This window comes from Meles meles, chromosome 18 (assembly GCF_922984935.1).
Source record: "Meles meles chromosome 18, mMelMel3.1 paternal haplotype, whole genome shotgun sequence".
Taxonomy (NCBI): domain Eukaryota; kingdom Metazoa; phylum Chordata; class Mammalia; order Carnivora; family Mustelidae; genus Meles; species Meles meles.
The window spans coordinates 21397759-21413736 of NC_060083.1; the positions used below are offsets into that span (position 1 = coordinate 21397759).

The 15978-nt window shown below is 56.0% G+C and overlaps 1 protein-coding gene across 7 annotated transcripts in view; it reads left to right on the forward strand.

Moving 5' to 3' along the window:
• The window catches only part of KSR1 (kinase suppressor of ras 1), a 155119-nt gene that overhangs the window by 117590 nt on the left and 21551 nt on the right, over nucleotides 1-15978 (forward strand). For 6 of the 7 annotated variants that reach the window (XM_045986491.1, XM_045986485.1, XM_045986487.1 and 3 more), the window contains 8 exons: nucleotides 1939-1999; nucleotides 5540-5623; nucleotides 7193-7254; nucleotides 7352-7458; nucleotides 10461-10629; nucleotides 12577-12618; nucleotides 14880-14934; nucleotides 15764-15812. In XM_045986491.1, coding sequence (XP_045842447.1) covers nucleotides 1939-1999; nucleotides 5540-5623; nucleotides 7193-7254; nucleotides 7352-7458; nucleotides 10461-10629; nucleotides 12577-12618; nucleotides 14880-14934; nucleotides 15764-15812 — 629 coding nt within the window. The remainder of the gene's footprint in view (nucleotides 1-1938; nucleotides 2000-5539; nucleotides 5624-7192; nucleotides 7255-7351; nucleotides 7459-10460; nucleotides 10630-12576; nucleotides 12619-14879; nucleotides 14935-15763; nucleotides 15813-15978) is intronic. The other variant, XM_045986486.1, reaches the window with a different exon arrangement.

Consider the following 15978-nt stretch of genomic DNA (forward strand, 5'->3'; position numbering starts at 1 on the left):
GCATAGGGTAAGCAAGGAGAGAAGCTGTACGGCCCCTTCTCCAGGGCACAGGCACAAACCTCAGGGCCCTCCTCAGAGCCTTGGGGGAGAATCCAGCACCTATATCCCTAGGACAACTCGTCCTGTCCACCTCCCTGTAACAGTGGGGACCGCAGCAGTGGGACTGCTTGCTTAGTGGCAAGACGAGGTCTTCAGAGTGAGGATTTCCTCTAGATCCAGGGTACTTGATGTCTGGCCCATGTGTTATTTCCCTTCCCCGATCGTACAGCCACTGCAGACATTATAGGTCAACCGTAGGTGGTATATACAGTTGAAATCTCATTCTTCCATAGTCCGATTCTCTTAGACTGGCAGCCTGAGCCCTTCTGGACCCATGTGCTTTGCTGGCTTTGGCTGCTCACAGTGACGTAAGTCCCAGGAGGGAACTGGGACAGGTCAGCCCCAGGTCAGATGTGCCAGAGAGAGCTAGGGTGGTGTGCTGGTGGGTTTCTGAATCATCACTGAGTAGTGGGGGGCACTTTGGTCCTGATCAGACTCCCCTTGGTGGGGGAGAAGGGGTCAGCACCCCCAGCTGGCCCTTCACTATGTGCTCAGGTAGGGTCCTTGGCATTAAGTGAACCAGCACTTAATGAGCTCCGAGTGTATGCCTGGCCAGCATATGGGGACAGGTGCAGAGTGGGGGATGGGGTTGTTGCTGACTCCGAGACAGCCACAGATCCCTCAGGCACCAAGTTCCTGATTTTTCTGGGTTATGGTTCCTTTCGGTAACTGGATAAAAGTTTAAACCCTCCTTCCAGGGAAAAGCCCACAAAACTTAGCAATCCAGAGGATTTCTCAGAACCCCTGAAGTCCATCAGAATTCAGTTGAGAACCCCTCCTCCAGGGGGAGCTAGGCAGTGCTGAGTCAGGGCAGAAGCAGGACCGAGGAGGGTGGGGAGGCCGGGACAGGAGGCAGTGGGACATGGGGGCTGCTGGTAGATGGAGGGGTTGCCCCCAACCACTCTTCCCCTTCCTGACCTGTAAGGCCTGAACACTGAGGGTGCTGTTTTGTCTTTTTTTAAAAGATTTTATTTATTTATTCGGGAGAGAGATCACAAGTAGGCAGAGCAGCAGGCAGAGAGAGAGAGAGGGAAGCAGGCTCCGTGCTGAGCAGAGAGCCTGATATGGGGCTCGATCCCAGGACCCTGGGATCATGACCCGAGCCAAAGGCAGAGGCTTAACCCACTGAGCCACCCGGGCACCCTGGAGGGTGCTGTTTTTATTGGGAACCCAGGATTAGGGAAGGGAGAGCCTAGGGTGCCCTCCAGGAAGACAGACAGGATGCTTTCCCCAAAGCTCGTGGCATGAGTGAGACCCCTCCGGAAGCCAGTGGGATGGGCCCAGATAGGGGTGTGGGAAAGCTTTACCTTGACCTTGCTCTCTGCCTGGTGAGACCTGGCACTGGAGGTGCTCAGAGCAAAGTTCTCAAGGTGCTTGAGGCTGTAAAGGTATGGGATGGGCTAACCAGCCTCAAACCCTCTGCTGCCAAGGGCCAGAGATCTCTGACCCACTGAACAAGAGACCCGCATTAACCCCTTGCAAACCTGTGACCTGTGGATGCATCCGCGCGGGAGTACAGGAGGGGGACATTGGTGGGGACTTCTGTCCTCACCATTGCTTTGCCTCCTGCCTCTCCAGGCTGCCTCCCCTGGCAGCTAGGAGCCACATGGGGACAGTCTCCATACCATGTGCGGAGACCAGACAGTGACGTTACCAGGAGAAGCAAGGTGAGGCATGAGGGTAACTAGGCTGCCCCGTTGGTCTACCTGGCCTGTCCCTGTTCAGGGACACCTTTATCTACTGATCAGTAGGTCCTGTCCCCCACACAGCCTGTGCTCTGGGACCTAGAAGGCCTAGAAGGCCTCCTCAGCCTGCCCAACCTGGTCTCTTTCCCTGCAGATCTCCCACACGGATCCCCACAGATGGTACGAAGGGATATCGGGCTGTCGGTGACGCACAGGTAGGTCCAGCGAGGCTGGGATGGGGAGGGGGCCTGCACTGAGGGGTCGCTCTTCATTGCGGGGGGACCGTCTGTCCTGATCCCTGTTCTCAGAGCTGTTTGTCTCCGATCTGTCCATCACCTCTGTGAACGCAGCCCTGCAGCCCCCTGGAGCCCCTGCCCATCACCAGTGACTGTGTGGGCTTGCTGGACCCTCCCTGCCCCTCCGTCTGCTGAGGGAAAACACGGGTCTCAGGAGAAACACCATCGAAATCTTGGGGAAAAGGAGCTAGGAGCTTCCTGCAGGTCCCGCGGGAGACCACCTGGGCCCATGACTGCTGTGGCCCATCCTTAAAGTTCTCGGCTTGGCAGTCTGTATTTCCAGCAGCTTCTGGGGACTCTGGTGGCTGGTGCGTGTTGGCATGGGCTGACACGGGCCCATGACATGGACCAGCCCCAAGGTGGGGCCTCAGCACCTGTGAGGCTGGTGTGAACCACAAACAGCAGGTCTGTCATGCTGGACAGCCCGCAGAATGGCGCCTCGGCACGCCTGTGTCCTGGCCGTCCCTGCTGGAGGCCATTGGGAACACAACAGGGCACCATTGTCTGGAGCTTTGCGACTTGACTTGCGGGGGCCTTTGGTCTCCCCCTGAGCCGTGAGCTGCAGCTGCAGGGAGCCTGGGAGGCTGGCCTGGAATTCTCACCCAGAGGTGGAGATCCAGCTGGGGCTCTGAGGACTTGAGGAATTTGCCTGAGGTCACGCTGCTGGGAAGATAGTGGTTGAGTCCTCTGGCCAGCACCCAGGCCCCTCGGCAGCCTGGTCAGGGCTGATCCCCGTCCCCCGGAGTCTCGTGGAAGAGAGGCTGTGGCACCACTGTGGGGACGGACCCTCACGGGAAGGTCCAAGGGCCTCCCTCCGTAGGCAGCACCCCCAGTGGGATCGTCCTAGGGCGATCCTAGCACCCTGCAAGAGGGCTGCTGGGCACAGGACCGGAAGCCTGGGTTTGCCTGGCGGCAGACAGGAATCCTAGTCTCGGAGACTCCATTTTCCCCCTGCACATGAGACTTCCTCCCAGTCCAGTGCAGAGGATGAAAAGGGGTGCCGCACAGCCGAGCTTCACCTGCCGGGCCCTGGGGTGTGTTGTTGTGTAAGCACAGACTCCAGCCCCAGATCCAGTGTGTGAGGGACACCAGGATGGGCCAGCCACTGTTCTGTCTCAGGTACATCCAGTTTCACAGAGGCTGGGGGGCCGTGGCAGCCGCCCCTGTGCGCTCCCCAGACCACTGCTCCCTTCCCCCTGCAGCAGCGAGGTCCAGAGGCTGCCCCCCAAGCAGGGCAGCAGCACCCCTCTTGTCCAGTGTTGCCAGGCTGCCCTGCCTTGCCCCACCCAGGTCCTGGGCTCACAGTCACACCTGCTGGGTTTTTTAAACCCAGGTTCCAGGCCTCTCTCTCTCTCTCTCTCTCTCTCTCAGTCAACAGGAAGGCCTGGCGTTTTAGTCTAATCATGGTCCTTCCCTGGTCTGGGAATGCTTTTACCCCACACCCCACACCCCTGGCTGGCCCTTCTCAAGGCCCAGACCTGACTTCTGTTTTGTCCTGTTTTCAAGATTTCCAAGAGGGGGGGGTTGTCTCAGACACCTCAGCACTGCTCCCCTTATCCCCACCATTGGCACGAGGAGATGAAAGCCCAGAGAGTGCTGTGGATCGCCGAGAGACAGGATTAGGGCTCCTTACAAGGCACGCTGGTGACATGGGTGCCTGTGTCCTAGTCCCTGGAAGCACCTGTAACGGGCGGATAGAGACAGCGCTCATGTGCACTACACATTCGCACACGTGAGCTCACAGGTCTCTGTGAGAGGAGCGTGTGGGCCTTTTTTGTAGAGGCATCCCACAGCCAGGAGGAACTGGTAGGGTTCACAGTGGAGCGGTCTGACCCCAAAGCCCATGCTCTTTCCCTGTGCTTTGCCCCAGTGGTCTCCCCAAGAAGCTGTGCAGCTCTGAGTTCAGGGACCTGGGGTCCGGACCCCCTATGCAGCATCCCAGCTGTGTGACCTCGGGAAAGTCACCTAACCTCTCTGGTTCCCTTGCCTGTGTACTAAGAATCTCGGACCTGCCTAACTCTCGGGGGCTTGTAAGCATCAAGTGAGCTCATGCTCATGGATGCATTACAAACCCTTCCTCAAATACTGTTGCTATTTGTTCTGTTGTTACTATGATAGATTCTGCTTTCAAAGATCTGTTCCTCCCAAAAAATGTGAGTTCTTTCTGCCCTTCGGCCTCCCCACCCTGTGGACTGCCTTAGACTTTCTCTGCTGGACACACCCACTCAACCCCTGTCCTTCCTTCCAATCTATCTTTTGTGGGTTTTTTTTTTTAATTTTTAAAAAAATTTTGATTTAGTTTGGATTGAAAGATGTTCAGAATGCAGGAGGTACAGAGGGTGTCTGTGGTCCCCTCCTGCTGCTGCCCCAGCCCTCTGGGTCCCCCTATAGGCAGATCTTGGCAGTTTCTTGAGATATTTCTGTCCAGGGAAATACGGGTATATATTATACACACTGTTCTATCCTTTGCTTCTTTTCTTGTAAAGATGGAGGCATCATTACTTAGAGCTGAGGGCACAAGTGCATTTTCACATGTGGATACACCCATGTGTTCCACCCAGATGAAGCTCCAGAACATTCCAGCCCTCCAAAACATGGATCTTCGGGCCCTCTGGGAGCATAGCACTACCACCCAGGGGATCCTGTTCACTTCTGTCCTCATTTGTTACTTTTTCCTGTATTTGAACTTCATATAAAAGGAGTCTTGTTGTACTTTTCCCCCTGATAACGTAACTTGGAGATTGTCCCGTATTTGCACAAAATGAGCCTTCTTTTTTTTTTTTTTTAAAGATTTTATTTATTTATTTGACAGAGAGAGATCACAAGTAGACAGAGAGGCAGGCAGAGAGAGTGAGAGGGAAGCAGGCTCCCCGCGGAGCAGAGAGCCCGATGCGGGGCTCGATCCCAGGACCCTGAGATCATAACCTGAGCTGAAGGCAGCGGCTTAAACCACTGAGCCACCCAGGCGCCCCCAGAATGAGCCTTCTTATTTTATTTTCTGGCCTCACGGTGTCCAGTGGTGTAGTTGGATGGTACTTTGCATCATCAGCCGCTGGCACATCTCAATACCATGGGCTGTTCTCAGTCTTTTGCTGCTGCAGACACACGGCAGGGGGTAACCTTGTCTGTACCTCATTTGCCACCCATGGGAGTGCCCCTTGGATCGATTCCTACGACGGGACTCGGTCGGCATGCGCACTTGTAATCTCGATGGCGGCTGCTAGAGGGCTGGCATCCGTGACCACACTGACTTGGGGATTTTGGCAAGGATGACATTGTGGCTGGGAACTCGGAATGCCTGGGGGCAGGCAGTGGGCCTGGGTGTCCCTCCCCTGACCTGGGAGAGGGCACCAGTAGCTCTGGGATGGGACCTAGTTCCCCAGTTTCCCAGGGACCCTCCCCTGTCCAGGCTCTGGTCTCCCAGCCACATGAGCATTTTCCTGTGTCCACCTCCCACAGGTTCTCCACCAAATCTTGGCTGTCCCAGGTCTGCCACGTGTGCCAGAAGAGCATGATGTTTGGAGTGAAATGCAAGCATTGCAGGTGACGCATGGAGGGGTGGAAGGGACGGGAGAGGCGAGTGAATACCAAATGTGTATAGTTCAGTAGGAGTCCTACTGCGTGATTCACCTTGGCCTTAGGTCAAGTCAGAGTTCATGGGAACCCCTTTGAGAGTTCTTGAAGCTACTATTTATAATCCCATTTGGCATGCCATGGTACGCACAGCCCTCTCTAGGGAGACGAAGGAAGCATCGTCGAGCCAGGCACTCCCTGAAGAAGGGGAAATTTGAGGTGGACTTTGAGGGATGAGTAGAAGTTTACCAGGGAGACCAAGGAAGAAAGGGCGTTCTAGGTGTTGTACCTTGTACAGAGTCCCAGAGGAATGGGAGGACCATTCTGGAAACTATACAGAGTTCTGAAGTTTAGCCTCATATGTTAGCACAGAGATGGGGAGAAGGGTCAGGCAGAGGTGAAAACAGAGATGGCTCTTGGTGTTCACAGAAGAGGAGAGTTCAGGGAGAATGTCGCTTCTCTACAAACGCAGCTTTCTTGTTTCGTGCCATGGTGCTTTCTGGTGTGGCAGAAGGATGAGGAAGGGAACAGTGTTGGGGCAGAGCATCCTGTTGCTCACAGAGGGTGGACCTGGAGTTTCTGCTCCCGATTGCTGCCCCTCCATTGCTTTGTGACCTGGGGCAAGCTGCTTGCTCTTTCCTGGGCCTCATTTTCACAATTGGGCAGGTGATTCCAGGTCCTTTGTCTAGGAGGCTGCCAGATTCTGAGTTAGTGTGTGTAGGAAAAGCATTTAGGCTCCCACCAGGCCAGAGGTGACAGTCTTGTGCGTGTTTGTTGGATAAATTGTGTTTTCCTGACAGTTCCCCTGACCACCAGAGAGAGGCCAGAGCTTTCCACCAGTCTAGATCTGTTGTGGCTCCTGGTTTTTAACTGGGGACCTCCTGTTCCCTTTCGAGCAGTGCATTTCACATGGAGAGCATAGAATGAGCCCTGAGCCCCATGCTCTCCGACGATCGTAGTATGGGAGTGGTAGGTCCCAGTGCCAACCCATGTGATTGTCAAGGACCTCAAGACAGGGTGCAGCAGATAGGACCAAACGGAGGGCCCAGGTCTTTCCATTTGGGTTCGTGCTGACCCTCAGACCATGTGTCCCGTGTTGGAATACAGCGGGAAGGGCCGCTCCTTGTACCCCTGGGATCTCTTGGTCATAGACGCTCTCCTTCTGATTCATCTTTCTTGTAAGTTCAGGGTTTTGTCTCTAGTTTTCTGAATGTGAGTGGAGGGTGTCCTTTTCTTTAGAGAAGAGAAATAGACGTGTGATCCCCAGCGAGATAAAACGGGTACCATTAAAACTGCTTTGCTGTGAAGTTAGGCAGACAGCCACGGGAACATGTCCTGCTCAATAGACGGCAGCTGCTAAGACGATCAGTGTGGAGTATTCCAGACTTTGGGGCTAATGTTTGTTGAGGAATGCGTGGAGATGGAGGCAATCGCGAGTGAGTGCTGCCCGGAGCTGCGGGTGGTGCCCAGAGCGCCCCACGTGTGCCTCGGGAGACCCCAGTGGCCTCTGTGCACTGACCCTGCCGCCTTCTTTCCCAGATTGAAGTGTCATAACAAGTGTACAAAGGAAGCCCCTGCCTGTAGAATATCCTTCCTCCCACGTGAGTGTTCGCTCTTCTCTGCTCTCCGGGGCCGGGTGGACCTCTCTGTAGCTTGATCTGCTGCCTGCTAATGGTTCCCCCTTTTCCTTTGAAACAGAACCTAGGCTTCGGAGGACGGAATCTGTCCCCTCGGACATCAACAACCCGGTGGACAGAGCAGCTGAGCCCCACTTCGGAACCCTCCCCAAAGCACTGACAAAGAAGGTACCCAGGCGGCCGCCTGCCCGTCTGCTGCTTGTGCCGGGAGAAGCCCCCCCCACACCTGCCCTGGGGCTCCTCCTGCCATGTGGCGGTCAGCAGGGAAGTGGGACATGCAGCCCACGGCCAGAGAGGGTGGCCCTCGGGGGTCCTGTCATTTTTGTAGACTTTACATTTTTGTCCAAGTCATAGTTAATGTGCCCGTGACCTCCTTCCCCAGTGCAGCCGGATGTTTCCTGAGCACTTACTCTGAGTCGGGAACCTTTCCCATTGACCCTTTTGACCCTCACAATAGTTCTAAAAATCACGTATTGCTATGAGCTCCGTTTTAGGTGAGGACCCAAGCAAGAACTCACAGGGTCCCCCGTGAGGAGAGGCAGGCCCAGAGCAGGGGTCCTCTGCCACCACATGGATTTTTGAAAGGAGAGTCTAAGAGGCCTGTTGCAGCCCCAGGCACAGGGGTGTGTGGTGGGGTCTGCAAGGTGCCTGTGCTCGTGGTGGCCTCGGATGGCAGCCTCTGGTGACCGTACAGCCAGTGGCCTCCCCCCAGCCCCAGACCAGGGCTTGGCACTCACTACTCACCTCACTACGGAGGGGCATGCTGCTGGCTTCTCTGTGGCGTGAGCCAGGCTGGGTAGAGGTTGGGGCAGGGAGAAGAGAGAGGCAAGCGGCCCGGCTTGTTAACACCAGGGACCCAGAAAGTGCAGCCTGGAGGGCTGCTGCGCATCTTACTGCCCGACAGGGGAGGCCTTCAGAGCTGTCCGCGCTTATGGGCCTGCCCGTGTCCTCTCTCTGCCTCTCTCCGCCCCTGATGGTGGCGTTCCCACCAGGAAGAGAGGTGGGGTGGAGAGGTGGAGGACCACAGCTGAGCTCCCATCCCAACTAGTCCCCTTTCTTGCCTCTGTGACCTTGGGTGAGTTCCTTTTCCTCTCTGAGCCTCAGCTCCCTGGTGTGTAAAGTGGGGATAATCAGGCTTTGTTGACAGGGTGTCGGAGGGCTGACGAAGGGACGTTCTTGAACGTGCTTGTCAGGACCAGCGTTTTGTCCAGCCTGTCACAGATAGAGACACGCTTCCTCGGCAGGGATGCTGGGCACACCCCATCTGCCACTCCCACCCAGCCAGCACTGTGTTCTTATCAGGCAACAACAGATGCGCCCCCATTTTCACCGTCCTCCCCCCCCCACCCCGCACCCTGTTGCTCAGCCCTGGTCAGTTCTTCGGAACCCACTCGGGACCCCTCCTCCTCCAAGAGGCCCGTCCTACACGCACCTGGCCGGCCCTGACCAGACACAGTTATGGATGGTGCCTTCTTTTACCTCCCCGAGGGCACTGACCAGCTGTCATCTTTCCCTCACCCTGATTTATGGTCATGCTCACAGCACGAGCTAACGGTCATGGAGTTCTCACCAAGTTCCAGGCGCTGCACCGAGGGCCATGCGTTTGGCCCAGTCATCTCAAGGGCTGGCCTGTCTCTCCAGCCTCTTCTCCAGCTGCCCTTGCTCATAGCGCCTCTGCCCACTGCTACCTCAGGGCCTTGGTGCCTACCATTCCCTCTGCCTGAAACACCTTTCTCAGCATTTACATGCTCACTCCTCCGGGAGGCCTTGCCAGGAGGCGGACTGAGGACCGGGGTCTCTGGCTGCACCACGCCGTTCCCGGTGCTTCTGGAGGCCCGGCTGCGTGATGCTGAGGGCCTGTTTCTCCAGCGGGGGGCTGCTCTGGAGGGTGCGGCCTCACTCTCTTGCTCCGTCGTGGTCTTGCCTGGTCCCCGGTGTCTGTGTTGGAGTCCAGCACACAGTGGGCAGCGAGGACGTATTGGTATTAGACATGGTATTGAGCATAGAGCGTGAGGCAACTGCCAATAGCCCCATTTTGTCCAGACCCACTGAGACTCAGAAAGGTGGGCTGATTTGAACCAATTCACAAGGGTGCTGAGTGGAGGAGGGAGGATTCAACCTCCCTCAGTAGCTACTCCCCCTGTCCGGGCTGGCCTGAGCCCCAGGAGCGGGGATGAGATGCGGGGTCACTGCAGGGTGAGCAGGGAGAGAAAGGTCTCAGGGGACCCAGCTCCCTCCCCACCGGCCTGTGGCCACTCTGTAGCTTTGGTGGGTTCCGGGGTCCCCTCCTAAAGGCTCAGAGCCTTTAGGGCCTGCAGAAAAGAAGCCTGTAGAACTCAGCATTTAACCTGATTTGGGCCCAACTTTTTGTTTTAAAGATTTTATTTTTAAGTAATCTCTATACCCAGTGTGGGACTTGAACTCGCAACCCTGAGATCAGGAGTCACATGCTCTACTAAGCCAGCAAGGTGCCCCTGGCCCCAACTTTCTTGACCAAGGAAGTCCAGCCGTGCCCTGAGGGATGGGAGTTTGAGTCTGGGAAATGGGGCAGGGCCAGAGTTTCCCCATAGCCCTCTCTCAAGGCCCTAACCCCTGGGCAGTCCTAGCCAGTAGGTCTGCAAAAGAGTGGAGGGAGCATTTATTAGACACCACTGTATACCACACACTAAACACTTGTCAGAGCCTGAATTCATTAAAAAACCCTGCTGTGTGCTCAGCCGAGAGCCAGGCATGGGGTGTGCGATGAGCACGCATGGTCCCTGCCCTTGCAGGACACACAATGGGAGGTGGGGGACGTTCTTCAGAAAACTGCCCAAGCTAGCTGCACTTGACCAACTGAGGTTCAAGTGCCCTGAGGAAAAGTGCTAGCTATAGGGGGAGAAGGAGGAAGAGCATGGTCGCTGCTGGGCTCGAGAAGGGCTTCTGGGAGGAAAGTATGTTTGAGCTAAAGAAGGCTGAGCAGGAGTCCTTAGGGGATGGGCACTGAGGTGAGGGTCTTTCTGTGCCATCCTCCCCTTGAATATTAGGCGATAAAATGGTCAACATGCCTGGGGCGGACTTCCTCGTTTTCAGGCAGGGAGGTGAGGGGTCTAAGCACTGGGGTATGGGAGGGACAGGCTGGGCGGAGCCTTGACAGTACCTGCCCACTTCTGGTGTCTCTGGTCCCACAGGAGCACCCCCCGGCCATGAACCACTTGGACTCCAGCAGCAACCCATCCTCCACCACGTCCTCCACGCCCTCGTCACCGGCACCCTTCCCGACATCATCCAATCCATCCAGTGCCACCACGCCCCCCAACCCCTCTCCGGGCCAACGGGACAGCAGGTTCAACTTCCCAGGTACCAGACCTCAGGGCTTCTGTGTGCCTTCAGGATAGGGTGGGATGCCCCTTCTCAGCACGCTCCAACAGGCTCAAGGTCAAACCCTGCGGCCAGTAAGAGCCTTTGCTGGTGGCCCAGTGCTGTGCCAAGCCCAAGTACAGTACCGTGTTTATACCTGATGAGAGCTCTGCGGTAGACGACATTATCACACCCCTTTTACAGATGGGGACACTGAGGTTCAAGGGGAGTGCCTTGTCCCGAGCTGTATAACATGGAAGGGACAGAGCCAGGGTCAAAGCCAACTCTGTCTGACATAAAGCCTTGATTCTTGACATAATCCCCATACTGCCATCCCATGTATGGGGTGGCTTGTCATGGGCATCATTCACTCAGGGCTTCTGAGCACTTGGGAAGCATGGCCAGTAGCACAGGGAGCTGGGGCAGGCCCCGAAGGCCTGGGAGAAGGACTTGGGCTTGACTGCTTACCTGCTCAGCTGATCTGAATAAGCTGCTTAAGGGGGGGCTTTTGTTCCCATAAAACAGGAGACCCCGTGAAGTTGGGATTAGGTTATTCCCACTGTGCAGATGAGGACACAGAGTCTCAGCATGCTCGGTAGGACCAGGGTCCCCCGTCTCTCAGCCAGGCCGGGGGTGTCCCACCTCTCCAAGGTGCAGAACAAGGCCCCCTTGCCTATTTCAGGATGAGCCCAGGCCTTGGCTTCCCTGGCAGCTCCTTGTAGCTGGTCTCAGCCTCCGGGTATTTTGGCTGGCGGCCAGGAGACAGGCACAGCCACTGGGACCCTCTGGTTTACTCTGGGCCCGGACAGGTCAGGCCCCACCTGTCACCGGCCCTTGGGGCTCCAGGCCCCAGAGGACAGAGCCACAGCTTTTCCTGTACCGGACGACCCTCAGCTGGGGCCGCATGTGCCCAGCAGGAGGCCAGGCAGCCTCTCCAGACCCATTTTACCAGGGTTCCAGGGATTTCTTTTGGGGTTGCTGCGAGACTGAGATTTTGTAGGAGTCTTCTCTTTCACCTGTCCCTTCGCCTTAACATGCACCTGTCTGGGGCTCTCCTGCACCGTCCCGAGCACACCCATCCCCTCCCCACAGCAGAGCTGGGGCCCATTGGAGTAACCTCCCTCTTCGCATTTTGCTCTGTCATTAATTTCTGAAACTGGGTCTTTTGCTGAACTTCTAGTTGGGATTTTTCTAAAAGGAAGGCCTTGTTTGAAAAACAACAGCCACAGAAAAGGTCCATTTTGTGATGTCAGCCAGAGCCTCTCAGCTTTCCCTGACATCCGTGGGCTGGGCCCTCATTGTCCTGTGCCCAGAGCCCTCACTCTGGCCACCATCTGTGATCTCGCTGATCATGGCTGTGCCTGGGGCCCAGCCTTGTGAACCTGGAGAAGGAATGATCCTACTGTGCACCTACTCTGTACTGTGGGGGAGCATTTCTGTTTATCACGAAGAATAAACCTGGGGAAAGGCTGTCTGTACCCCTGGTTTTACCCTATGACAACTGTGTCTGAATCCAGACCCCCAGCACATCCCCTTCTGGCCCCCTGAAGAGAGGTGGGTTTTTTTGGTCTGTTTTGGATGATGAGGTCGGGTCGCTAAGGCCTCAGCACCTCTGGAGGTGAATGTGGGGCCGAAGGGCGGGGGGTGCTTCTCTGCACAAGGCCCGGTCGGCTTTCACAAGCACAATTTCCTCACTTGTGTTTCGCCCTTCTGGGCTCACGCACACTTCACAGAGAAACGAGCCTGGGAGGCGAATGGAATGGGCAAGTCCTCCAGGGCCAGCCCCTTCCCTCCTGGGGGTTCCTGCCAGCACCCGCTTCCTTCCAGTTCCCTTTCTCCTTCCTGCATGGATCACCCTGCTCAGCCCCACCCTATAACCAGCCCCCCTCGCCAAGCCCCTGCATTTGCTGTTCTGTGTGTGTGACTCACCTCCTCTTCTGTTTAAAGCTGCCTACTTCATTCATCATAGACAACAGTTTATCTTTCCAGGTGAGTCCTCTGCATGGTCCCACTAACTGCCCCATGCCGTGAGCCCTCTGTCCAGCCCACCTGGGTACTCTCTCCCAGGGCACCTCTAAGTGCCTGAGTCTCACATAACCTATTTGAAAGCTGGTGTATGGCAGCTGGGAAAGGGAGCAGGGTGGGTCACCTTGAGAGTGGGCCCTTCACAGGGCTAGTGATCTACCGGGAGGGACCATGGCATCTGTCCTGTTCAACCTCTTGCCCAGAGACTACAGGCAACTTACCCAGGGTCACACAGCTGGGGAGGTGGCAGAAATCCAGTTTGCAGAGTAAAGGGAGAGACCTTTCTGCCGATGCCTAATGAGCATCTATTAGGATGTCTTCCCTTACATCCTGACAAGGAAGCTACTTACAGAAGCTGTCTTAGAAGGGGAAGCCAGTTTAGAATAAAGTCTGCAGGTTTCACTTTCCTGAACCTTGATGCCTAGCGCCATCTGCTGGTGATGGGATGAAATGCAGCTTTAACTTTCAATCTCATTGATTCCCTTCCACAAAAATTGTTTTGCACACCCACTACGTGCACTGCCTTTGCATTTGGCTATATTCCTGCCCCCAAGGAGTTTATGTGGTTAGGACTTATTTCTGCAGCCAAGGATGACAAGCGTTCGTGTACTTAATCAGCAACCTTAATTCTTAATTTAGCCAAATGAAGTCTCGGTGTGTTTAGACAAAGACTGTAGCTAATTGTTTTTCTCCTGGGTTAAACAGACTGTCTTGAAGTCACAGTATTTAGGTTAGTCTAGGATTTCCTGTTCCCCAACTCAGCTCCATTAGGGGAGTGATGTGGAGATCTTATAGGACTCTCTGAATGGCTTTGGCCAGGCATGGGGCCAGGCTGGCAGGGGTCAGGGGCCTGGGGCCCCAAGGAGGCTCTCTGAGCTGCCTCTGTGGTGTCATACCCATTTTTATTGTGGTGCCCCTCTAAGAGCATCTCTGGTTACCAGCTCTAGGACAGCGTACAGGGGAGTCCTCCAAAAACATGGCTTTCCTTCCAGAAGGGTACATCTTCCTCTGAAGATATGTCAGCAGGGAGGAGAGGGAATTAAACTCTGTTAAACACGGACATATTTTGGAGCAGAATGCAAAAGATGCTACTAATGTTTAAGGAAAAGCACACAAGGCCTCAGAGACTTGGAGTGTTGGTTCTCCCCACTGCCACCCCCGTGCATGTGTTTGTCTTCTGCGGAAATATTTGAGCTGTGTTGGATAGGTAGAAAGGTCAGGATACCCCCCGGTGTCTGTGGACACAATGCAGTGGTATCTGGGGATGGGGCAGGGGTCTTGGCAGAGGCTGCAGGGCCCAGGATCTCCACAGGAACAGTGTGCGTGTACATTTCCTGGATAAAAAGCCCACAGCCTCTATCAGATTCTCCAAGCCTTGTGAGGTCCCAAGATGTTGAGATCCAGATGATCTTCAGGGGTGGCCTTAGATAAAGCCTTAGAGCTTGAGGGGGTGGTTGGTGGCTGAATTAGGGGTCTCTTTGTCCTAGAGGGCAGGGGGAGGCCACTGATAGCTTGAGCCCCTTCCACCTACAAAAGAGGAGGGAGGGAGGGGTTTGGTTCCCCTTCTGTTTGGTGTTCCCCGGATGTGAGCCTTTCAGTGCTAAAACTAGGAAAGCCTGGGGCTTGGGGTCAGACCCACCTGCCCAGTTTTGGGGCCCTGGGAGGTGTGGACTGTGCATTTCTTCCTCTCCCCTGAGAGCTGCTCCACCAGCCACCCAAACCCGGAAGCCAAGGGGGTGGGGCCTCTGGCTCCCACCAGCAGGGTCAGCCTCTGAGCCAGGCACCAGGTGTCGCTACTGAGCCCCCTGCGAACCCCGCCCTGGGCCACGCTGCTCTCAAGGGCCCTTGCAACCAGCTGCCCCCTCTAAGCAGACCCCCCACGTCCAGTTCATAATACCCAGTTTGGTCTTACCACTGGCTCCTAGGGGACAGTTTGGCCACAGGGGGATGGGGTTCACTGGAGAATCTCAGTCTCTTCACTCACCTGGAGTCCCTTCCCAGCACCGAGTCCTGTGGGCAAAATCAAGTGCTGTGAAGGTGGCCTCCGTGTCCCGTTTGAGGAGTGGCAATGGCCTGGTGAGCACAGATGTGGCCTCATGAGGGGCTGGCCGCTGGGGGAGGAGCCACTCCGCTGGGTGGACCAGCTTCTCCTGCGCTGTGTCCTTCTGGGGAAGGGGTGGGGGAATGGGGTCTCCGGTCTTGCATTGGCTTTTTGTTTCCTCCAGACATTTCGGCGTTTCCACAGGCAGTCCCATCCCCTGATGCGGCGGACAGCACCCGGTAGGCCTCCCAATGCTGTGTCCTCTTTCTCTTCTGTGGGGATTTGTTAAAGCTAGACCCACACCCCTGGCCACCTCCCACCCCACCTTTGCGTGTCTGACGGCCTACTCTGGATGCTGGGCCAGCCGGCCGGGGTTCTCCGTGGGCTCATTCACTCCCTGGACCAGTGAACTCGGCCAGCGGGTTTTATTAGCCTCCAGCGTATGCAGTCCGTGTGGGGAGGGCTATTTTCAAATCTGGGGCAGTCTCATGACCCAGGAGAGGTGGGCAAAGACCACTCAGAGTTAGAGATGCCTACCACAAACAGCTCCTGTTTAGGGAGCCCCATTCCCAATGTCCGGCTCTGCTGAGCCCTTGACTCCCATCTCCTCACACAGTCCCGTCTGGTGAAGGCAAGTATCGAAGTAGGTGGCGTCCTTAAAGGCGAAAGCCCCCACAGAGAAGTTAAGAAATTATATGAAGTCACACAGCTAGGAGGTGACAGCCTGTTCTCAAGGTGAAGTTCAGGTCCCGTGTGTGTGTGTGTGTTCAGAACCCCATGCACCGGGCATCAGATTTGAAAGGGCCTTGGTGGTTCCTGCCCTCCCCTCATCCCCCACCACCCTCAGGTTGGTCTGAAGAAGGCCGAGGCCAAAGAAGGGAAATGGGGTTTGGTCTTTGGCCTCCTGTCTGTTTCTGCGGCATCCAGACTGCTTTCCCACAGGCAGGTGGGTCACAGTGTGGACGCGGGCCCAGGAGCCCTGTCAGACCTCTCACGGGAGTCCCCTGCCCAGCCAAGAGCAGAGTGGCCTGCCCTCAGGGTCTCCCTGACAAACTGTTTGACTCTTAGGCTTGACAACCAGCCCAAAGCGGATGTGTTGGAGGATCACGAAGCGGAGGTGAGTGAGGGTGACACGCAGCCCGGAGACCCTGCCTTCTCTCTCCTCCCCGCCTCGTCTCAGCACTCCCAGGGGTGTAGGGAGTCCGTGGGTGCCACCACCTCAGGAACCCACTGAGGCATGTGCATAGTGGGGAAGAATGATGAGGAACAATGAAGCAGGCTTC